This window comes from Saimiri boliviensis, chromosome 4, assembly GCF_048565385.1.
Source record: "Saimiri boliviensis isolate mSaiBol1 chromosome 4, mSaiBol1.pri, whole genome shotgun sequence".
NCBI classification, from domain to species: domain Eukaryota; kingdom Metazoa; phylum Chordata; class Mammalia; order Primates; family Cebidae; genus Saimiri; species Saimiri boliviensis.
In genome coordinates, this window is record NC_133452.1 from 43,741,715 (window position 1) to 43,766,967 (window position 25,253).

The following is a 25,253-nucleotide window of genomic DNA, read 5'->3' on the forward strand; positions in this document are numbered from 1 at the left end:
GAGGGAGGAAGGAAGGCCTAAATGGAAACATTCTTATTACACTCATGATTCAATTTCTTTTATTTTTTCTTAATAAAGGAAGAATACAAATAAACTATCCATGTCATTGGGAATTTAACTTAGTATTTTTACAAAAGGCATGCATTTTTACCTTTTCTTTTGAGACAGGGTTTCACTCTGTCACCCAGGCTAGAGTGCAGTGGTATAATCATGGCTCACAACAGCCTCAACTTCCCAGGCTCAAGTGATCCTTCTACTTCAGCCTTCTGAGTAGCCAGGACTACAGATGTGAGTCACCATGTCTGGCTAATTTTTAAAATATTTTGTGTCACTATATTGCCCAGGCTTGTCTCAAACTCCCGGGGTTAAGGCAATCCTCCTGCCTCAGCCTCTCAGAGTGCTGGTACTACAGGTATAAGCCACTGTGTTTGACCATTTTTGCATTTGAAACCTTAAATGTCAATAAATTGCCCTTGGAGAGGATGTATTCTCCAATCACCTAATCTCAACCATCTAGGGAGAATTTCAGATGAAATGTTGTAAAAAATAACATGCTGAATTCTACAACTCACAAAAAATCTCTTTAATAAAAATGAACTTCACTGCATAATATACATACAGGCAGTTTATCATATTCTGCATCTGATGATGAAGGAGAGACAGTAGCACCAGGACTGGATGATGACAGCCTTAAGGTACTGGAAGGAGAGTTGGCATCTGGCACAAAAAGGACCTGAGAATGGGAGAGAAGAGATGGGTAAGTATCAGGAACCAGGCAAACCACTAGTGAGCATTTAGAGAAGTTTTCTCTGTACAGTATCTTGTTCAGTGCGTGATTATGACCTAGGTTGCTTTCAAGGAACTCATAAGCAACTTATGGTGTTTTAGACTAATCCATGAAATGATACTCAGCATATGAATATGTGTAGTACAAAGGGTACAAAACATGCCTGTAGACATTGCAAGAACTCAAAAAGAAAGGGAAAGCAAGGCCAGGAGTGGTGGCTCACGCCTGTAATCCCAACACTTTGGAAGGCCGAGGCAGGAGGATCACCTGAGGTCAAGAGTGAGACCAGCCTGGCCAACATGGTGAAACCTCATCTCTACTAAAAATACAAAAAAAAAAAAAAAAAAAAAAAAAATTAGCTGGGCGTGGTGGTGTGCGCCTGTAGTCCCAGCTACTCAGGGAGGCTGGGGCAGGAGAATCACTTGAACGCAGGAGGCAGAGGTTGCGGTGAGCCAAGACTGTGGCACTGCACTGCAGTCTGAGCAGCTGAGGGAGACTCCGTCTCAGAGCAAAGACAGAGAGAAGGAAGGAAGTTAGGAAGGGAGGAAAAAGAAAAGAAGAGGGGAAGGGAGGGGAGGAAAGAAAAGAGAAAAAGAAAAAGAAGAAAGGGAGAGCAAGGTGGGTGAGTATCCTGGGAAGGCCAAGAGAAGCAAGAGGGTCCAAGTGAAGCCTGGAAGAATAAGTAGAGATTGGACAGGAGAGAGGGGAGAGCCCTCCATGGTAGGGGACTAATAGTATAAGGGAAATGAGGAGAGAGACGCATGGCCTTAGTATCTGTGCCAGGTAGACATGGAACAAATCCAGCTTGCTAACTCCAGGTAGGCTCTGGGTTCTAACGTAGTATGGTCCTTATATGACAAACTATATAAGTTAATATCAATACAATGATCCCAATATTTTCTTTTCCATCAGTGTCTGGGTTCTGTATAACTAAAAATACCCACCAGAATTATACAGAATAGCAACTTTCTGCAAAATATTCTGGTTCTCAAAACATTATTACAATCCTGTCATTCAACACTCTTTTAATGAGACATGCTACATTGTGGCATGTATCAAATATAATCTTTTGTTTGTTTTTGAGATGGAGTTTCACTCTTATTGTCCAGGTTGGAGTGCAGTGACACAATCTCAGCTCACTGCAACCTCCACCTCCCACATTTAAGAGATCCTCCTGCCTCAGCCTCCCAAGTAGCTGGGATTACAAGTGCCCGCCACCAAGTCTGGCTAATTTTTGCATTTTTAATAGAGATGAGATTTCACCATGTTGGTCAGGTGGTCTCGAACTCCTGACCTCAAGTGATCCACCTGTCTCGGCCTCCAAAGTGCTGGGATTACGGGCATGAGCCACTGTACCCAGCCAAATATAATCTTGAAATGACAACCTTTAATGTTACAAAACAATTCAGAGCTAATAATATAACAACTGATCACTGATCAATATTGTTATTCACTGTCTCCTATCTTTCCAGTCATATTTCTGTTTTAAGTTATTTAAACCTCACTTCAATCCAAAAAATATTTGAGACAACAATAAAAAACACATTAAAATAAAAGTGAAAATAAAAGTCAAGGGAATGTAAGATGAAGACTGATTACCACTAAAAATATGTGCTTCAAAACTACTAACCACTCATTAAGAAGTGGGCCATAAATCTGACTCTGAGTTTCCATATAATTAATACAAAGAGACAATATCATTAAGTTAGCAGAATTCAATTTCTATAAGATAAATATGAGCCAGTTTCTCAGAAGTACAAGTACTCTCCTATGGAATCTCATACCAAGGAAGATCTTAGACTGAACTATTTGTCCTCTATGATGCAGTAACAATAAACACAAGAACCAGTTTTGGAAGATTGCTCTAACATCTTCAATATGGCTCAACGGCAAATGCCAAAGTTTAGAGTTCTGTGAAAAGCAATTTACAAAGGACTAAAATTTTGTGGTATACAGCTTGGTATACAGCTCTTATTTATCTTATACAGCTAAACTACAGTAATGAATGGATGGCATTTTTTCCCAAGCAATTCTCCACCAATATTAATTGTTTTTTTCATATGAACTCTTAAAAGTATTAGGTAACATAGATTGCGATTCAATTGTCTGAACATTCCAAATGTCGAATCTAAGGAGTAATTCCTGTGCTTAAACAGCTGACTGCACTGTAGAGGGAGGTGAGCAGCAGCCAGAGCACATGCTACCTCAACATGGAAGTGAGACTGGATCACAGGCAGGGTTGAAAGTTTCCTACTGCCTTCAGAAAATAATTTTGTGTTTGCTCTAACACATAGGCAAATGAGGATCTGAGGTCTTAAAAGTTCTTAGCCATACAGCAATGGTGTTATGTTAGTCTAGAAAAAAGATTTTAAGCATGTGTAGCCAAGATATCTTGTGAATATGAAAAGATCATAAAGTTGAGCTGGATGCAGTGGCTCACGTCCGTAATCCCAGCTACTTGGGAGGCTGAGGCGGGAGGATTCCTTGAGCCCAGGGGATTGAGGCTGCAGTGAGCCATGATGGTGTCACTGCACTCCAGCCTGGGCAATGGAGTGAGACCCTGTCTCGAAAAATAAATCAACAAAAATTAGGGAGAGAATATACTGAACCAAAGCACATTATCACTTATGATAATCCCCGGACAAACAGCAGTGAGGCACTGAAAATGGCAATAAAAGATAAATGCAGATTTTCTAGAGCTATATCCAATAAGAGTATACTTACCTGGCCTGGAACAATAGTATGTGTGAAAAGTTTATTGAGTTCCACCAATTTATTGGGAGTGATATTAAATTTCAGTGCTATGGAGTTTAGGGTGTCCTGGCTTCCAGCCTAGAATAATCAAACAAATAAGAGTCAATAAATAAAGCAAAAAAATTAATTTTGATAGATACTATTAATTATCTGCAATATGAATAAGTGATTAATAGTTTCATCAAGATAGACTGTAAGAAAGAGTGGATATGCTGTCAATTCTTAATAGTCATTTTAATGCAAAGTCTTAAGTGCAATTTATTTCTGGGCATCCTCATTTTCAAAATTCACTGTCAACTAACAGATTTCTAATTTTACTTTGATGCAACTTAGGTGTATGAAGTAAAGGTCCATGAACTATAATAAAGACTAAAACAAGAAAAGAAATACAATATACACACAGTCCCTACACTCAGAGGAAATGGGGCCAGTTTCTCTCTTGCGATATTCTGTCTATTTGTGTGGCAAAATGTTTTCTCCTGGGCTCAGCACACTGCTTGATACATGGAGGGTACACAAAAAGGTGATGAATGAATACTTTGAAAGCAAGGAAATCAAAAAGAAATTCAGATCTGCTTTCAATAATTGTTCATGATCATTAAAACCACAATTTTTTATGGTCAAATTAGTGTTATTCTCTAAATCTGTAAAACATGGAACATATGTCCCAGGTGTACACTTTTCTTTCCTTCCATAGTAGAGGAACATAAATAGAGGACAGTGAGAAGAGAGAAACTTCATAGGAAAACAGCTCCTCCCAGAAAAAAAGTTGGCTCCCTGATGTCATGTTAACATCCCAGGACAAACTCCTTGACCAGAGCTGCCAGATAGACTTGCTAGTGGGAGGTCACTCTGATGAAAGTTACTGAGAAGTTCCCATTGATAGCTCTGGGTCAAGACTGGTGTAAGTTCTTTGAAACTGGCTCCACCAGATGAGCCTTGAATTATGTGGCAAGGTGAGGAGGCTGGAGGAAGATGTGGACTGGTGAAAGGGCAGAGATGTAGAAGGAGAATTAAACCCATCGCTGCCTTCAGTATCAAAGGTCCACCTACTAGATGAACTATCTCAGACTAATCAAAGGTTGCAGTTACAGATTACATTGAAACAGCCTCAAAGCCTTTCTAGAAAAAGGATATATTATATGCTATGTATAATTTTTTAAATCACTGAAGTAAACAACATATGCCACTACTTCTACCCTAGGCAAAACCATCTCTACTAAAAACAAAGTTAAAAATATTTTTAATACTGTATTATATATTTATATAATATAGTCATACTTTTACGAGTAAACAAGTAAAACCTACTCTGTATGGGGGTTCAGGGAGGGAGAAAAACTTTAACAATCGGTAGTTATTAAAGATAAGACATATATGTATAGAATTAGGGCACAGACCCTAAGAGGAATGTTGGTATTATTAAATGACTGAAACTAAACCAGAATGCTTGATCATCCACAGTTCAGGAGTAATAAAAGCAATCTGGTAAGTGCTAGCAAGTTCTCTAAACACAAAACTGAGTTACCTTTTATTTCCAATGACAAGCACAAAAATAACTTGCCAAATAAAACTAATCTCCATAACATAAAACAAAGAGGTAGGCCTACCTGCATTACTGATTTGATCACTTGTTTGTATTTAATTAATTTGGAGGTTGATTTTCTTTTTTTATTGTCACTTCACTGTTCAGTATATACAGTAGGAAGTAATTCCTGGCAAAAGCACCTCTCAATTCTTTGGAGGGGCATGTGAATAAAGGTGCTAGACAAATACATACAGATTGCAAGGATTATGGCTTTATAAGTAATATTATTATTAATAATAAATAATTGAGTCCGACACTTCTCAAGTGCCTATTTTGAGGTAAGGCACTATTCTAGGTGTTATGAGAATCAATAGTATATTTCAGATAATGGTAATATAAAATATAATCATTGCAAATACTTTCTGAAAATGACTGTGCTTATAAACTTTAGAAAGATGCCTAGAGATGTTCACAGAGCACTGAGCATGAAAGCCTATGCCAGAGACCTTCAGTGTGACTCTGCAGAGGCTTGCATGAGATTTACCATTCCAGGCTGGGCACGGTGGCTCACACCTGTAATCCCCGCACTTTGGGAGGCCGAGGCGGGTAGATCACGAGGTCAAGAGATAGAGACCATCCTGGTCAACATGGTGAAACCCCGTCTCTACTAAAAATACAAAAAATTAGCTGGGCATGGTGGCACGTGCCTGTAATCCCAGCTACTCAGGAGGCTGAGGCAGGAGAATTGCCTGAACCCAGGAGGTGGAGGTTGCGGTGAGCCGAGATCGCGCCATTGCACTCCAACCTGGGTAACAAGAGTGAAACTCTGTCTCAAAAAAAAAAAAGAAAGAAAGAAAGATTTACCATTCCAAAAGAAACACCACCAAAGAATTAGATCCTTCTGCCTGTTTTACATAGGGTCTGGCATTGCTTACAAATAATGACTATAAAATAAGCACACATTAGGAAAATACACCAGGCAACAGCAATAGCACTTAATTTCTTCTTAGAAGTCAAAGAGAACACTCCTCAAGAGTACTATTTAACAGTGAATTAAAATAGATCTACAACTGAGTGCCCACTTTGTGTCAAGCCTAAGATACATAAGATACAATCCTGGCCTCCAGGAGCTCATGGTGCAGTGACAGAGATGAGCACATGGCACACAGTGCAGAGATGTAGTAATGAATACACACCTAGCATTGTTCACCTATTGCTCAACAATATGGAGACGTATACCCTGCAAGTCACCAGGAATACAATGGTAAACAAAGAGAGGTCCAGTCTTTCTTCAAGAATGTATAAATTAAAGGATGAGATAGAGATTAAAACAACACACTAATGAATCAAGAATGTCAAATTATGTAAAGCAACATGATTCTATGAGAATGTTAAAAAAGGGATCTGGCCTAGACTGGCTGGATAATCTCAGAGGACTGTAATGAACATGGAGAGTAAGGGGATGGAGCTGTCAAGAATCAAGTTCTAGCTTGCATAAATGTAGGAATGATGGAGCCATTGTTTCTTGAAAGAGGACCAAGCATGGAGGAGTAGGTGGATATGCCAAGTAGGCAAATGAGTACATAGCTTTGGAACTTAGAAAGGATGTCTGGGTTGGTGACCTAAAAGTGGTAGTCACTGTTAGATCAAAGATAATTCAAGTCATCAGTTTGCTTGGGGGTTCTAACAGGGCAACACAGTTATTAGAATACCCTTGACCAAGGAACAGTCCTCCTGTATTGGGGAAGGCCATCCTCTTCATCCAAGTTCCAGAGGGATGCACATGGAGTGGTGAGCGAAGAAGGGGATACCTGCCTAGTCAGCCAGGTCAGCCTAGCAATGCTGGTGATTAACAGGGTGACGGATGTTGCAGCCAGATCACCCTCACATTCTCAAGTCACTGGTTTATTTCAGATTCACTGGGGAGAAAATATGGAGGAAAAAGAAATGTCCTAAAACTGGTCATAAGAAGCTTCATTATCTAATGAGTACACAAGAGAAATGCAGCCAAGGAGCAGGATGTGTCAGGGAAAAGCATGATCTAAATCTAGTGCTATTAACGAACATTTATACCACCTTGGTTATACTTACAGTGTATTCCATGGTCCCATTCGGCTTCTGAACCACCATCTTCTTATCTTTTTTATCATGTGTTTTGTTTTGATTGTCATCTGAAGACGTAAATGAATAATTTCATTTCCAGGGATTGAAGACAAGGTAAAACTACCACATATAAAAACTCACTTTCAAGTCAACTGACAAAAGACAGTAATAGGAAAATGGACTAAGGATACAAATAGATCACACTCATAGAAGCACACTATTCATAAATGAAGACCTGAATAAATGATTAATATTAACTATAATTAAATACTATAAATAAAAACTATCAGGTAATATTTACAGTTACTAACGGTTTAAATGATAACGTATAATGATTATGAAGTTAGAGTAAAACCAGTTGAGTCACCATATAAATGATGCCTAATGTAAATGAGTACAGTGTTGTTAGAAAGTAATTTGGCAATATGTAACAATAGCCATAAAAAGGTTCATTCTCTGACTCAGTAATCCTTCTCTTAGGAATTTATCCTAATGACAAATCTGAAAGAAGAAAAAGGCTATATATCAGCATATGGTCACCGCAATACTGTTTAAAACAATGAAAACAAAACAAACAATGAACAATATGTCCAACAACATATTAAGTTGGACCATGGATTTTGCTGGGTTTTTTGTGGACACAGTCTTGCTCTGTCATCCAGGCTGGAGTGCAGTAGCGTGATTCTGGCGCACTGCAACCTCTGTCTCCCACGTTCAAGCGATTCTTCTGCCTCAGCCTCCCGAGTAGCTGGGATTACAAGCATGTGCCACCATGGCCTGCTAATTTTTGTATTTTTAGCAGAGATGGGGTTTCACTATGGTGGCCAGGCTGGTCTCTAACTCCTGACCTCAGGTGATCCGCCCACCTTGGCTTCCTGAAGTGCTGGGATGATAGGTGTCAGCTACCACACCTGGTCAGATTTTGCTGTTTTCATAGGTCAAAAATTGTTAGAGTTAAATACATCTCTATATATTAATTCAGATATCAAAAACCCCAGAACTATACTGCAATAGATAAAAATGTGACAAAAAGAATATAAAATTGAATTAACAATGAAAAGATGCTCCAACCTGCATGTGATCAGAAAAATGCGAATGAAAACAATGTATCATTTTATACCTATTAGCCGACTAAAATCAGAAAGCTGTATAATTCCAACGTTGATAGAAACGTGAACCACTACAAGAAATGTAAACTGTTCAGTCATTCCAGAGAATCAAGTGTATATAGCTCATATGACCTAGCAATTTAACTCACAGATAAGCATCCTCTTCCAAGAGGTATATACTTTATGTATACCATAAGGGACCTGCTGGAGGGTGTTCATCACAGTATTATTTATGGCAGTGAAGAGCTGGAGGGTAAATAAAGCATGGTAGGGAAGCTCTGGGATTTCAGGCAGCAATCAGAAATAACAAGCCAGAAACATACACCACAAGTGTAAACAGTTTTACATCAAGAAAAACTGAATGGGATGTTAGTGTCCATCTGTTTTAAACATACATCACAGATGGACACTAAAGAAAAACACACAAATAATTTTCAAAGGTACATAAAAATAAAAACTTATACACATTGAAGACAATAGTACATAAAAATAAAAACTTGTAGGCCGGGCGCGGTGGCTCAAGCCTGTAATCCCAGCACTTTGGGAGGCCGAGGCAGGTGGATCACGAGGTCAAGAGATCGAGACCATCCCGGTCAACATGGTGAAACCCCGTCTCTACTAAAAATACAAAAATTAGCTGGGCGTGGTGGTGCGTGCCTGTAATCCCAGCTACTCAGGAGGCTGAGGCAGGAGAATTGCCTGAACCTAGGAGGCGGAGGTTGCGGTGAGCCGAGATCGCGCCATTGCACTCCAGCCTGGGTAACAAGAGCGAAACTCCGTCTCAAAAAAAAAATAAAAATAAAAATAAAAAAATAAAAACTTGTAAACAATGAAGACAATAGTGTAAAGTAGGGGAAGAAATGGGAGTGGAGAATTAGAAAAGGGAATGAATGATAAATGACAAGAAGCCCAGCTTGAGATACGTTCCGTCAATACCTAGTTTATTGAGGGTTTTTAGCATAAAGGGTTGTTGAATTTTGTCAAAAGCCTTCTCTGCATCAATCGAGATAATCATGTGGTTTTTGTCTTTGGTTCCGTTTATGTGGTGAATTACGTTTATGGACTTGCGTATGTTGAACCAGCCTTGCATCCCCGGGATGAATCCCACTTGATCATGGTGGATGAGCTTTTTGATATGCTGTTGCAATCCGTTTGCCAGTATTTTATTGAAGATTTTTGCATCTATGTTCATCATGGATATTGGCCTGAAATTTTCTTTTCTTGTTGAGTCTCTGCCGGGTTTTGGTATCAGGATGATGTTTGTCTCGTAAAATGATTTGGGAAGGATTCCCTCTTTTTGGATTGTCTGGAATAGTTTCAGAAGGAATGGTATCAGCTCCTCCTTGTATGTCTGGTAGAATTCAGCTAAAAGCTATTTACGACAAACCAACAGCCAATATCATACTGAATGGGCAAAAACTGGAAGCATTCCCTTTGAAATCTGGCACTAGACAAGGATGCCCTCTCTCACCACTCCTATTCAATATAGTACTGGAAGTTCTAGCCAGAGCAATCAGGCAAGAAAAAGAAATAAAGGGTATCCAAATTGGAAAGGAGGAAATCAAATGGTCTCTATTTGCAGATGACATGATTGTATATCTGGAAGACCCCATCATCTCAGCCCCAAATCTCCTGAAACTGATAAACAACTTCAGCAAAGTCTCAGGATACAAAATCAATGTGCAAAAATCACAAGCATTCCTATACACCAGTAATAGACTTCAAGAGAGCCAAATCAAGAACGAACTGCCATTCACAATTGCTACAAAGAGAATAAAGTACCTAGGAATACAACTAACAAGGAACGTAAAGGACCTCTTCAAGGAGAACTACAAGCCATTGCTCAATGAAATAAGAGAGGATACAAACAGATGGAGAAACATTCCATGTTCATCGTTAGGAAGAATCAACATCGTGAAAATGGCCATACTGCCCAAAGTAATTTACAGATTCAACGCTATTCCCATCAAGCTACCAATGACCTTCTTCACAGAACTGGAAAAAAACACCTTAAACTTCATATGGAACCAAAAGAGAGCCCGCATAGCCAAGTCAATTCTAAGCAAAAAGAACAAAGCAGGAGGCATCACACTACCGGACTTCAAACTATACTACAAGGCTACAGTAATCAAAACAGCATGGTACTGGTACCAAAACAGAGATATAGACCAATGGAACAGAACAGAGGCCTCAGAGGAAATACAACATACCCACAACCATCTGATCTTCGACAAACCTGACAAAAACAAGCAATGGGGAAAGGATTCCCTGTTTAATAAATGGTGTTGGGAAAACTGGCTAGCCATGTGCAGAAAGCAGAAACAGGACCCCTTCCTGACACCTCACACCAAAATTAACTCCAGATGGATTAAAGACTTAAACATCAGACCTAATACCATAAAAACCTTAGACGAAAATCTAGGCAAAACCATTCAGGACATAGGTGTAGGCAAGGACTTCATGACCAAAACGCCAAAAGCAATGGCAACAAAAGCCAAAATAGACAAATGGGACCTAATCAAACTCCACAGCTTCTGCACGGCAAAAGAAACAGTTAGTAGAGTGAATCGGCAACCAACAGAATGGGAAAAAATTTTTGCAGCCTACCCATCTGACAAGGGGCTGATACCCAGAATTTACAAAGAACTAAAGCAGATCTACAAGAAAAAAACAAACAAGCCCATTCAAAAATGGACGAAGGATATGAACAGATACTTTACAAAAGAAGACATACGGGAGGCCAACAAACATATGAAAAAATGCTCATCATCACTGGTCATCAGAGAAATGCAAATCAAAACCACATTGAGATACCATCTCACACCAGTTAGAATGGCGATCATTAAAAAATCGGGAAACAACAGATGCTGGAGAGGATGTGGAGAAATAGGAACACTTTTACACTGTTGGTGGGAATGTAAATTAATTCAACCATTGTGGAAGACAGTGTGGCGATTCCTCAAGGACCTAAAAATAGAAATCCCATTTGACCCAGCAATCCCATTACTGGGTATATATCCAAAGGATTATAAATCATTCTACTACAAGGACACGTGCACACGAATGTTCATTGCAGCACTGTTTACAATAGCAAAGACCTGGAACCAACCCAAATGCCCGATGATGATAGACTGGATAGGGAAAATGTGGTACATATACACCATGGAATATTATGCAGCCATCAAAAACGATGAGTTCACGTCCTTTGTAGGGACATGGATGAACCTGGAAACCATCATTCTCAGCAAACTGACACAAGAGCAGAAAATCAAACACCGTATATTCTCGCTCATAGGCGGGTGTTGAACAATGAGAACACATGGACACAGGGAGGGGAGCATTACACACTGGGGTCCGTTGGGGGGAAATGGGGGAGGGGCGGGGGGTGGGGAGGTGGGAAGAGATAGCATGGGGAGAAATGACAGATACAGGTGAGGGGACGGAAGGCAGCAAAGCACACTGCCATGTGTGTACCTATGCAACAATCTTGCATGTTCATCACATGTACCCCAAAACCTAAAATGCAATTAAAAAAAAAAAAAAAAAGAAGCCCAGCTTGGACTAGTAATGGTAAATCATGAACTGAGAAGGTGATTAACTCAGCCCTCTACGCCTGAGTTTTTTTGTTGTTGTTTTTTGTTTTTTTTGCTGGTACTAAGACATTTATTATATCATAAAAAGTCCATTGTTGTCCTGTTTTCCCATATGTACATGCTCCTGTGGGCAGTCTCCCACCTGTCTACCCTCTATGGTACCAGTCAACTCTCCAAACTGACCAACTACTTGGTAAAAGAGGAAGAACTGGAGGAGGTGGCCCAGGGCTAACAGGAGTGGGAACAAAGCGCAGAGTGGTTGGGCTTGGTTCTCAATTCCTGACAGAGGGCAGGTACTGCAGGGCCAGCACATGAATGCCTCCCCAGAGCTGCTGGGCTGGAGGCAGAGGCTGCAGATGACAGCTAAGTGCACTCTCAGGCTTAACCTCCAGGAATGGAGCACAGAGGAGGAAAAAGGTCCCACAGCTGATTGGGACGCGCGCGCGCGCGCGCGCGCACACACACACACACACACACACACACATAGAGAGAGAGAGAGAGAGAGAGAGAGAGAAATGTATCAACAATATCATCTTGGGGGTCCTAGATGAAAACTAAGGGGTGACACAGAAACATGAACATAGTTAATTCAAACAAGATTTATTTGACTTTGAAATATTTCCTTTCTATTATTTAAAAATTAAAATCAAGAAAAATAAACTTAAATAGATGTTTCCATTACAGTCCTGTTCTGTCATCTATATCTTCAAATCTGAACCATTCATGGAGCCAAAGAGGTCCTGAAAATTCCTCTAGACTGAAAAATGACCTCCCTACCTACAGGCGGCCACATCCAAATTACTTCAGGAAGATGGGACTACTGACTATGCTTTTAGATCTCCAGATAAGGAGATACAAAAACCCAATCACCCTATTTTACAAATCTTATAGCAGGGCAAATGTAAAAACTGGTTTCGTGGTTCTTGGCAGGTAAGCAATAAAACATTAACAGTACTTGTCTTTCTTTCCTTCTAAAGAATCTGAAACATTTTAATTGTTTCCTTTTGCTTTGTTTACATGGAAGATGAATACCCCAGGCAAATTCTTCTTATGGGACCTTTTGGCATTCAGTTAAGTGTTGTTCATTCCTTTTAATATCTCAGCTCCATTTTCTTTGTTGCAAACTTCTGCCCCTTTTCCTGTCATCATAAACAGCTGTCACTTTAGGTCTTTGTGCTTTCAGAGTAGTCTCTTTATATCATTTTGTAGGTAGCTTCCTATTTCTAGAGCCAACAATATGCTTCCTTCTTCCCACACCTGGCAGCTTCTGGCCAAGGCCCTTCGATAAGCTGTAGACAGTTACCTCTGGTCCCAGTGGAGAATGTGACTGAAACCCACCAACTGGTGAGAGTTTACATATTGCCTAGCTAAAAAAGAAAAATGCATGTTTTCTGAGTCTTTCAGAATAAACTGAAATGTAAAGCTGAACTAGTACAAAAATTAAATTACCTTCTATTGCCACAGGTAGGTAGGCTAAAAAAATGTCAAGTCTGTAGTATTACTAAAGGAGAAAAAAATTTCCTTCAGCATCTAAGAATTTGAAACCATGGAGATAAAGACCATGACACACCCATCCTTAAATGTCTTGTGCCTTTTTTTTTTTTTTTTTTTTTTTGAGACATGGACTTACTCTGTCACCCAGGGTGGGGTGCTACGGCACTAACATGGCTCACTGCAACCTCCAACTCCCAGACTCAAGCAATCCTTCTACCTCAGCCTTCAAGTAGCTGGGATTACAGCCGCACACCAGCACACCAGGTTACTTTTTGAATTTTTTTTTTTTTTTTTTTTTTTTGTAGAGATGGGGCTTCGCCATTTTGCTCAGGCTGTTCTCAAATTCCTGGGCTCAAGCGATCTGCTCACCTTGGCTTCCAAAAGTGGTGGGATTACAAGGTGAGCCACTGCATCTGGCCCTGTTTTGTGTCTTAATATAATACCTGGTATATATAGTTGAATAAACCTTCCAGTACAGATTAATAAGCCTGATGAGTTTGATTGTGAGGCAACACTTTTCACTGATGTAGCATCACACCAGGCAAATCATATGTACCTGCCAAAGCCACAAGGTGAATACTATGTTTTACAGTTGGTTCAACAGAGAAGCAAAGAGGATCTAATTTAATTATCTTTATATCATTACAGCTCAAGGTCGGGTTTCATATTGCTTCCGAAATAACTGTTTTGCAGTGAGTTGAAAAGATGGTCAACTATGTGTCTCAGTAAGTGAAGTTCTGTGTGTCTTACCAAGATGGGTTCTTCAGCACATAGTCCACAAAGCTCTGGAGAGGCTTCTGGCCCTGGTGAGATCTAGGACAAGACATGAGCTGCCCTGGGAAAGGGCCGCTCCACTGAGCTTTAGGATGGTGCTCCAATCCTAGTGTTTCAGGCAAGGATCCATATCCATCCCAAATGGTGCAACTGTCTCCCAATGATACTGATCTTTCCAGCTCAGGCCTCCTCACACACCTTTCTACCTACCCAAATTCTGACCCTCCCCCTGTGTACAAGAACCTGAGGCAAATGACATAAAAGTATCTATTGCCAAGGGGAAAGTTGGCCAAGTGCCCCTCAGAAGCAAAGCAACTGAACCTCATACCTGCCCACCTCTGAAATAAAGTCTTCAGAGCAGGTTTTCCCCAGTCCAATAAGAAGTAACTATAATGAAACTGACAAAAACCCTAGAGGAATAAAACATAGGCCCTTCAGCCTAGTCCATCTCTTTCTGCATAAATCCTGGAGGTAGGTGCTAGAATGGGGAGGTAGAATGGGGTACCTGTGTTGACCTCAACCCAAGTGGAGCTTGGTGCTTTGTCCTAAGTATTGCCACCTCCCTTACACCATAAAAGGGCATGGAGTGTCCAGAATGAAAGGCTCTAGGCTCCTGCATCTGATGCGATCGATCGCCAATACAAATTTACAGAAAGAAGACTCTGCTCTCTCCATGCACTGGGACAAAAAGAAGATGCTACCTAGTAGTATGCCTGAGGTCTAGGGGAGCATGACAGCCAGATGTCACATCTTGTATCCCTTGTAGTAGTGATACTGAAGTCTTGGATGAGGCTATGACATCAAGAGAATAAACTTAACAGTAGGCCTGAAGTTTTCGAACAGAAGCTAAGGAAGGCTTAGATTTAGGGAGTGAAAAATACATGGCTGATATAAAAGGGAGAAAAGCAATTAGAGGGATGGGAAAATGAATGCAATGTAACAGAGGCCATGGAAAAAAGGGAGGTGGTGTTAACACTGTCAAATGCTGCACAGAGGCCCAGAGATGGAAACCTGGAAATGGATGACTGGAATTCACAGAGAGGTTTTAGAAGTAAAGGGAGCTCAAGACAGATGCTGTCAACATCATCAGTAGAGTAGGGGTAAGGTCATCTGATAAAACGTAGTGGAGTGAAGGCAGGACTGAGGGAGTAAGAGCAATGAGATTTGGAAGAGTTACTATGGCAAAAATCAGGTTTCAAAAATGTGAACATTAAGAAGCAATATTACACTCTGGGGTAGAGTCTCAATACCAGGGTAGCAGGCCATATAAGAAGTAAGCAAATAAATGGCCACCTGTGTGATTAAGAGGCACAGAGCATGGCAGCTGGAGCTGGATGAGCAGCGGCTGAGAGGTAGTGAGATGTTGGAAGAGTTAGGCATGCTGAATTAGTTTCCTAATGCTGCTATAACAAATTACTACACATTTGTGGCTTGAAATAAAGCAAAAACACAGATTCATTATTTTACAGTTCCATAGGTTAGAAGTCTGGCATGGGTCTCATTACTTTTCCTCTGGAGACATTAAGGGAGGACTGGTCCCCTTGCCTTTTCTTACTCTTGGAAGTGGGCTACTTTGGGACCTGGAAGCAGGGCCTCGGCTCAAGGCCCCGCTTTTATCCACAGAGCCAGTAATGCTGCATGAGTAGTCTCACGCTCTCTCTCCTGCCTCCCTCTTCTACTTTTAAGGTCCCTTGTGATTGCAAAGGGCATGTTGATAGCCCTAGGAGGTCTCCTTAAGGTCAGTTCATTAGCAATCTCAGTTCCATCTACAGCCTTGATTCACCTTTGCCATGTAAACTAACAGGTTTGGGGAAATGGAAAACGGGCATCTTCAGGGGGTCAGTCTACCTGTCATAAATGGAGAACAGATCTGTGGGAAAAGACAAAAAAAAGAAATTGAGATTCAAATAAGGGATTTCTGAGTATTGAAGTAGTGATGTGAGATGTGGACATTGAGTATGCTGGTCAGGGGAAGACTGCGGAGAGTGTCAAGAAATGCAGAACTGGCTAGATATGCTGGTTCTGAGAAAAACCAGCAAGAACAAGTCAATACATAATGTCCTTCAAACCTGAGCATCTGGCTCCTATTACAGGCCACTGGGGACTGGGTAAAGTCGGGACAGTGGACATGATTGATTATTGTGCTTAAAAACAGAAACTGTAGAGATATCTGTAAATTCCCTGGATCTTGATTCCATAATTTCTACATAGATACAGGAAGGGAAGAAAAGATAGTATGTAGCCTTTTTTTCTGTTATTAACAAGTATCTGAACAAGCACAAATAGAGCTTTGGAAAATTATCAGGTTTTTAAATTGTATTAGTTCCACTTCTGCACTGGGCCTACGCTTACTATGTGCCCCTTCTTTTTTTACTCACCCATGAACAACCAGCTCTTCCCTCCATCTATTTCTATCATAAGAGTATCTGAATGGGGTTCAAGAGGCTGACAGCACAGGACCATGAGTGACTCTGCTAAAGAGGGAGGATAGTTTCTATAACATCCAAAAGAGGGAAATTCAAAGAGGCAAAAATTGTCTGTGTCTCTCCAGATTTTTCAGAGAAAGGGGTACCCTAATTTATGAACAGGAGACCCTGTTTCCAATGACAGGCATGTACCTATAATGAAAACTGATGTATTTAGCTATGATTGCTGAAGCAGTCTGATGATATTAATTATAAAATCAAGTCACGTACCATTTCATTTATGTCATCAACTACCTTCCTGATCACAATTTGGTTTAGGGGTCAAAATGAGCTGGTTTAACTAGCAACCCTGACACATTGTCATAGCTGTGTGATGTGAAGCAAGTTAGCTGAAATCTGTGTGCATCAGTTTCTTTATCTATAAAATGAAATGTTGAGAAAATTAAGCTGATTGATGCAGCGTTCATCTCAGAGCCTGGGAAAGAGTACATGCTTAACAAATGCTATTGTTATTAATAATAATTTAGTCAAGACAAGTAAATAGCAATTTGAATAGAGCAGTATGTTAAAACAATTATAAACTATGAGTTAAAAGGTTTCATCCAGAAACACAAGAGTGATAGAATATTAATATAATAGAGCTTTATAAATTGTTTAAAGGGGCCAGGTGGGGTGGCTCACACCTGTAATCCCAGCACTTTGGGAGGCTGAAGCAGGCAGATCACCTAAGGTCAGGAGTTAGAGGCCAGCCTGGCCATTAGGGTGAAACCCTGTCTCTACTAAAAATTAAAATTAAAATTAAAAAAATTAGCCGGGTGCGGTGGCACACACCTGTCGTTCCAGCTACTCGGGAGGCTGAGACAGGAGAAACACTTGAAGCCGGAAGGTGGAGGCTGCAGTGAGATGAGATCGAGCCACTGCACTCCAGCCTGGATGACACAGTAAGACTCCATCTCAAAAAAAAAAAAAATTGTTTAAAGGAGAAAAAAATAACTGATCATTTTGATACATGCTAAAAAAGCACTCGAATTAAACAGCCATTATTCTGTTTTTAAAAGGAACAACAAAAAATTCCAACTGTTAGAAAACTTGGAGTGAACTTCTTTAGTGATGAATTTTTAGTTATTCTGATATTCACTAGAAATATGCTTCTGAAAAAGCAATGCAATGCTAAAGAGTATATATGAAAAGGAATTTCTTCATAGGAATGAAAACTGAATGACTTCATGATGTCATTCCAGGTCTACAGTAGTGGGCTTATTACCTAGACACAGCACTGGTGAGGCCCTACCCCCAGCTTTCTAGAAGAAATATTTCAGGTGAGCAAGGGGAAAGATACTCACAAGCACTGCATGAGCTCCACCCCCTTTCTTTTGTTCCAGTTGTGCTAGGAAAGGCAAGTGCCTAAGAGCAATTCTAGCAAAGCTTTTAAGGTTTCTGGGCATGGTATCCATCAATTCAGTGGTATCCACTAAATTACAACATAGGCGAACCTAATGTGTGGCTAAACCACAAGTATTTCAGGTCATAAAGAAAAAAGCCTTGTAGTGGAGGTAAAAGCAGTAACATTACAAACGTAATGGAAATTACAGGATAAAGAGGGAATCCCTGCCATTCATCAGAGGCTACTTTGCACAGCACCACAAGGCAATCTCTGTGCTTGAATGTGCTACAGGTACCCACACGCTCAATGTCTCTTGAAAAATTAAACACTGTTCTAACCTCTCCTAAAGTACACCTGTGTAAACTGAGATGAGCTCTTATATCAGAAACCAAAAGCAAAGTAATTTTTTTAAAAGTAAAACATTATTAATACCAATTTATGGTTTATACCCAACTTTGTTCTGAAATCTCTAGTCAAAGCAACAGATGAAAAGTTTAAAATATTTAAAAGAAATGAAAATTTGGTCATAAGCAGATAACATAATTGTCTACCTAAAGAACCAATTTTATCCTGAAAATGTCAAAAATTCATAAAATTGTTCACTAAGGTGGCCAGATATAATAATTTTTTATACTTGTAACAGAAATGTAATTGGAAAAGTTTCAGGTACAGTGGTATCAAACTATAAAACATATAGGAATAAATATAACAAGACAATGATAAGATACATAAAAAAATTAAAATGCTTAACTGAAGCGTCTAAATGGATATAATATTTCTAAGTAGGAAATCTCATCTGTAAGTAAATATTTAACTTTTTAAAAATTAATGTCAAAATGCAATTTAAATAAAAAATAATTTTTATGGCAATGGAACTCTTTCCAATTTGATAACCATGTTTATCTAGAAGCATATACACATAAGACTATTCAAAATTACTTTTCAAAGAGAAGTGAGGATAAGAACACTCTACTGATGTTGAAATACATGATTATAAAGCCACAGCAATTAAAACACTGCAGTGACATCACCAAAAAACAAAAATTTCATGAAAATAAAAGCACCATTATAAATGAGAAGAGGCTGGTTTTCCCCATAAATATCACGTAACTTCACATTGGAGGGAAGCTTTTAGCATCAGAATAGACTGTGAATGAGAGTCCTGGACTAGCATCTGCTCACTAGTAACCTTGAAGAAGTAACTTAAATATAGTCTCCCAGTACACAAAATGGGGATGCTACTCGATTCCCAAAGAGTTGCCATAAGAATTTGATAAGGTGATTCAGAAAAAGCACTTTGCAATGTGCATAGTAAGGGCTCAAGGAACTTTACAAATTATAATTAAATGAAGCTAGTGAATAACGGCTAAGATTTGGAGAAAAATTTGGACTACTTTTGAATCAATGCAGTTTCAAGACTGAATATCAAAAAATAAAGTTTTGTGTCTTTGAAGAAAATATAGCACTTGTATTTGCCGAAAGAAATATCCTCTTGGCCAGGTGCAGTGGCTCAGAACACTGGAAGGCTGAGGTGGGAGGATTGCTTAAGGACAAGAGTTCAAGACCTGAGTAAGATGGGGGGACTGTGTCAAAAGGAAAGAAAGGAAAAGGAAAGAAAGAAAAGAAAAGAAAAAAGAAAAATAATTAGCCAGGTATGGTGGTACATGCCTATAGCCCCAGCTACTTGGGAGGCTGGGGTGGGAACACTGCTTGAGTCCAGGAGTTTGAGGCTAAAGTGAACTATGATTGCACCACCACACTCCAGCCTGGACAACAAAGTGAGATCTTGTCTTTAAAAAACAAAATAAACAAACAGTTTTTAAAAGAAATAATATCTTCTCTATTGGTGATCCATAGTTCTCAAATTACTGACCTGGCTATAAAATGCACAATTAAAACATTCAATATTGCTACTGAATAAGCACTTTAAGAGAAACTTCTGGAAAACCTAAAGTATAAGCTGTTACAATTAAATTTAAAAAAAGATGTGTCAGGGAAAAACGAACCCTATACTCAACATAAACTCTATTTGTTTTAACTTCTGGTACAAAGAAAAATGTCAGTAAATGTTACTTTCCCTCCTTCAAGCAAGTCACAAGCAACATAGTCCTTGACTAAAATGAGTCATACTGTGGTAAAATCTAGAATGCAAGTGCTTAAAGCACAGGGGAGTTATCAATTTTATAAAATGTTTTACCCTAGAATCTACTACCGCACTTAGCATGGAGAACGTCGTCCTTGAGTGTGGAAAAAACCTCAAGCTTTGGTGCTAAAGAGGGCAGGACATGAATCCTGGCTCCATGCCAGCCGACAGTAGACCCCTGGCCAATTACTCAGCTTCTCAGTCTTTATATTTGTAAAGTGGGCTACATTTTTTGTAGCAGATCATCATGAGTCTGAAACTGAATACTGAAATAAAGGATCTAACACAAGGGGATATTCATGAAAATAGTTCTTTGTGCCCTTCCTCATGTCTGATGTTGCTTCTCCTCTCCTTCTTACCCTTTCTCCCACCCTCCAAAATATTTTTAAAAATAGCTTTTTCTTTCATAAATGGATCAAGGACCTAATTGTGCACATTAACACTTCAGAAGAAAACAGAGAAAATATGAAAGCCAATTTCACAGAAGTCAAAACTATATACAGTCATTGTCTTAGTACATTCAGGTTGCTGTCACAAAACATCATTAACTGGTGGTTTATAAACAACAGGAATTTATTTCCCAGAGTTCTGGACACTGGGAAGTCCAAGATCAAGGCACTGGCAATCTCAGCGTATTTTCCGATTCTGGTTCGCAGACAGCACATTCTCAACCAGGCAGCTCTCTAAAGTCTCTTTTCTAAGAACACTAATCCCAATCATGAGGTCCCACCCATATGGCCTCATTACTTCCCAAAGGTCCCACTCCTGATACTATCACCTTGGGGAATAGGATTTCAACATATAAATTTGGGGGTGGGTAAGGGAGACACAAATATTTAGACCACAGCAGTCATTTAAAAACACAAATAAATAAAATAAAATAAACCAAGGTCATCCATTTTCCCTCCCACTAGAAAGGCCAGTGTTTGCATTCTGGTGAATATACTTCTAGAAACTCTCCATACCTTTTTATATGTATGCAGGCGAATTATTTTTTTAAACAAAAATGGAATCATAATCAGTAACTATTGTCAACCCATTTTTTTACTGTAGTGTTTTGTGGAAATTTCCCATATCATTAATTGTTTTTCTATTTCATTTTAAAATGGCACATAGCATTCCATTTTATATCATTTGTGTGTTTTTTTTTTTTTTTTCATTTTCCTGGTATTTTAAACAATGCAATGATAGTAACTGCAGTTAAATCTTCTAATATGTCCATGACTGTTTGCTTAGGATGAATTTCTTAAAACAGAATTGTTGGCCGGGTGCAGTGGCTCATGCCTGTAATCCCAGCACTTTGGGAGGCCAAGGCGGGCATATCACGAGGTCAAGAGATCGAGACTATCTGGGCCAACATGGTGAAGCCCCATCTCTATTACAAAAAATACAAAAATTAGCTGGACGTGGTGGCACATGCTGTAGTCCCAGCTACTTGGGAGGCTGAGGCAGGAAAATTGCTTGAAACTGGGAGGCAGAGGTTGCAGTGAGCCGAGACTGTGCCACTGTACTCCAGTCTGGGCAACGAGAGCAAAACTCCGTCTCTAAAAAACAGAAAACCGGAATTGCTGGGTCAAAGAGTATACGAAAAGATTCTTGATAAAAATGGCCAAACTGTCCTCAAAAAAAAAAAAAAAAAAAACCCTGACCATAAGCATCAATGTATTTGCTAAGATTTGAATGTTGTTATGTCCCCCTAAAATTCACAAGTTGAAATCCTCACCCACAAGTATGTAGTATTAGAAAAAGGGGCCACTGAGAGGTGATGAGGTCATCTTGAGACCGTACCCTCGTGAATGGGATTGCTCTTAGACGAGAGGCCAAAGACCCCTCACCCTTCTACCATGTGAGCCCAGAGTGACAGGATGGTGGTGTATGAGGATATGGGCTCTCAACAGACTACAAATTTGCCAGTGCCCTGATCTTGGACTTTCCAGCCTCCAGAACTGTTAGAAATACATTTCTGTCATTTATAAGCCACCCAGTATATGGTATTTTGTGGATCAAGCAGCCTAAACAAAGTCAGAATTAGAGTATTTTTACTCTTTTATCCTTTCTAGTTTACTTCTAATTTGATTTTTCAAAGCTTAAAACCACTGACTGTACTTAGTTTATCTGCTGTCTTCCTCTGAGCCTGAACCATATTTGGGGATTTCTCTTACAATAAGATTTTTCATAATGCAAATGATTATAATAAGACTGACTAAATAGGGTATGAGATTTGCATTATACAGACCACTACGATTATAATGGAACTAAACTCTGAGTTCAAGCTCATATGCAGGACAACAGGCTTGTTAAGATATGGTTGCTGTGTACAGAGATTGTACCTTTTTGTTCCAACAATGACAAGAATGGGTTATAAAATACTGTGTTAATCAGAGTGCTGGGACTATGAGAGGTCAGGAGAGGAGTGTCCCTTGAAACAAAGCTGGTGCCATCACAGGTGAACTCAGGGGTGTTTGTTTTACAGCTACTTCATTGTGGATATTTATACTCCCTAACTACTGGAATTTCTAAGGAAATATAACTCTGATTTCTAGATTCTAAATTCCTTTCCCCTTCAGGAACAATTTTCTATAGGACATGGTTTACCGTATTTTTAATATTTTGAGTTAAATAGTTTTTGTTTTGTTTTGTTTTGTTTTTTGAGACAGAGTCTTACTCTGTCCCCCAGGCTGGAGTGCAGTGGTGCGATGTTGGCTCACTGCTTCCTGGATTCAAGCGGTTTTCTTGCCTCACCCTCCCAAATAGCTGGGACCACAGGTATGCATCACAGATCCAGCTAATTTTTTTGTATTTTTAGTACAGACAGGGTTTCACCATGTTGGCCAGGCTGGTCTTGATCAGGTGATCTGTCTTGGTCTCCCAAAGTGCTGGGATTACAGGCATGAGCCACCACGCCTAGAGCTGCAAGTAAAGTAGTTTTTGCAAACGGTGTGAATGGAAAAGTGATAGGGTTAAAAACAGAAGAGAGAAAAAAAGAGCAACAACAGTCCACTGAAGTCCACAATGGCAAAAGTCCCATTCACTCGGGCACTGCCAAAATGACCTAATTTGTTCACAAATTGTTTAAGGTAATCTATGACACAAACGGTATCTTTCCTGAGTCCTTCTGTGCCTGAGAATGTCTTGTCTTTGACCTTGAGAAACAACTTTTACCTCACAAGTCTGAAGAGATTTTAATTCCTCTGGCATTCACCACTATGGAGAAGCCTGTTATTAACTTTTTTCTTTGCTCCTTTGTAGATAATGTTTTAAAAAGATCTTCTCTTTATCATTTATTTATGACCTGTAAACATTTGCTACAGTTATTCAGAGGACGGAGTTTTCCCCATAATTCTGCCTAACTAAGGTAAGCTAAGCTCTTTCGATTTCTCTGCTTAGGCATGAGTTTTAGCTCATGAAACCATTTTCCTATGATTCCAGCTTTGATGACTGCTTCTACTCCCATGGTTCTGTCCCTTCACCAAGAACACCTTGGATCCTCAGACTCTTCATTCACGCCTCCCGTATCTGTCATCTTCTCGTATCACTTTCATTCCTTCAGCCACGCTGCATGCATTCTGGGGGCACACCTCAGGTTTGTCCTCTCACCACCCAGGTGTGTCACAAAAACACGAATCTGACTTCATTGATGGTCCCAAGAAGCACAGGCCTAACTATTTTCATCCAAATTATTTCCATTTATTTTAGACCCAAATCCCTTAAGCCCATTCTGCTTGATTAAAAAATATATATTAATTGGATTCTTGGCATCCTTTTTCCACATGGAAGTCCATTTTAAACCTGTATTCTTTGATGTGTTAAGATCTAAAGTACTAGGATGATCATTACTTTTGAACAGAAAAGCAATGCTATTAGACGTTTGTGGCTTGACCTGTTTATGTTTGAAAGTTTATCAAATGTAACATAACCTTGGCTTTCTGAACTTGCCATGTAAAACAAAGACAAATGATGGATATAAGATCTTCACACATGTAGTTAGAAAAAAAAATTAAGAAAAAGTAACCTGTGTATGGAAAAGTGTTGGGTTCTTTGTGGGAAGTAACTTAGTAGTCTGTTACTTCCATGTTGTCATAAAAAACAAAAACAGATAGCAAAAGTAGAGGATTTCGTTTATTATTTTCTTAGGTTTATTTTGAGTTTAAGAGGAAAAAGTAAAATTTGAAATGATTAATATAGACATTATAGATTTTTTACTGAAAGCTAAATTCATTCTTTGAACTGCAGAGGTTCTCTTTAAATAAATCTTTGACTATGATAATCACAAAACGAGCTTTGTTCTCTTATTAAGTCTTTCACATTTGTTATAATGACCTCCCAAGTGCAATTTTCTTAAAATTCGACTTCACTATCCAAGATCTTGGTATTCACCTTTTATATTAAAATATTACATAATCATAATATTTTATTTTATTCCAACTTAGTCTTGTTCCCCCTTATTTATAAAATGTGTCCATCTCTCTCCAATCTTATGGCTGCACAGCTATGTTTCAAATGAAGAACTTCCATACACTGAAATGTTACCCATATTTGTAAAATTTTGTTTCCTATCTCCATATTCTTAGAAGCAAAGATGTTCACTATTCTAAGATTAAGAAACAATAAATTCTTTAAAAAAAAAAAAATCTGGGCTGGGTGCTGTGGCTCATGCCTGTAATCCCAGCACTTTGGGAGGGTGAGATGGGTGGATCACTTGAGGCCAGGAGTTCGAGACCACCCTGGCCAACATGGTAAAACCCAGTCTCTACTAAAAATATAAACATTAGCTGGGTGTGGTGGTGCGTGCCTGTAATCTCATTTACTTGGGATGCTGAGGCATAAGAATCACTTGAACCTGGGAGGTAGAGGTTGCATTGAGCTGATTGTGCCACTGCACTCTAGCCTGAGCGACAGAGCAAGACTCTGTCTTGACAAAAAGAAAAAGAAAAAAAAGTATCCTATGATACAGTTCATGTCGATTTAATATATTTTGATATTATAATACAGACCAAATATCTTTTAATATACACATTCCAAGGTACATGTGTCAAATTTAACTTAATACCTAATTTGAAAAATATAAGACCCATTATTACCAAAAATTCCTTAAGGGTTTACCTAAACAGAACAAATGAAAAAGGACTCCTCTATATATTAATAAACACAAATGAAAGCA

General features: G+C 39.2%; 1 protein-coding gene across 6 annotated transcripts in view; it reads right to left on the reverse strand.

Moving 5' to 3' along the window:
* NCOA7 (nuclear receptor coactivator 7) overlaps positions 1-25,253 on the reverse strand; it is a 172,098-nt gene that overhangs the window by 59,927 nt on the left and 86,918 nt on the right. For all 6 annotated transcript variants that reach the window (XM_074397511.1, XM_074397512.1, XM_003932388.4 and 3 more), the window contains 3 exons: positions 7,158-7,237; positions 3,512-3,619; positions 620-733 (listed from right to left, as the gene is read on the reverse strand). In XM_074397511.1, coding sequence (XP_074253612.1) covers positions 620-733; positions 3,512-3,619; positions 7,158-7,237 — 302 coding nt within the window. The remainder of the gene's footprint in view (positions 1-619; positions 734-3,511; positions 3,620-7,157; positions 7,238-25,253) is intronic.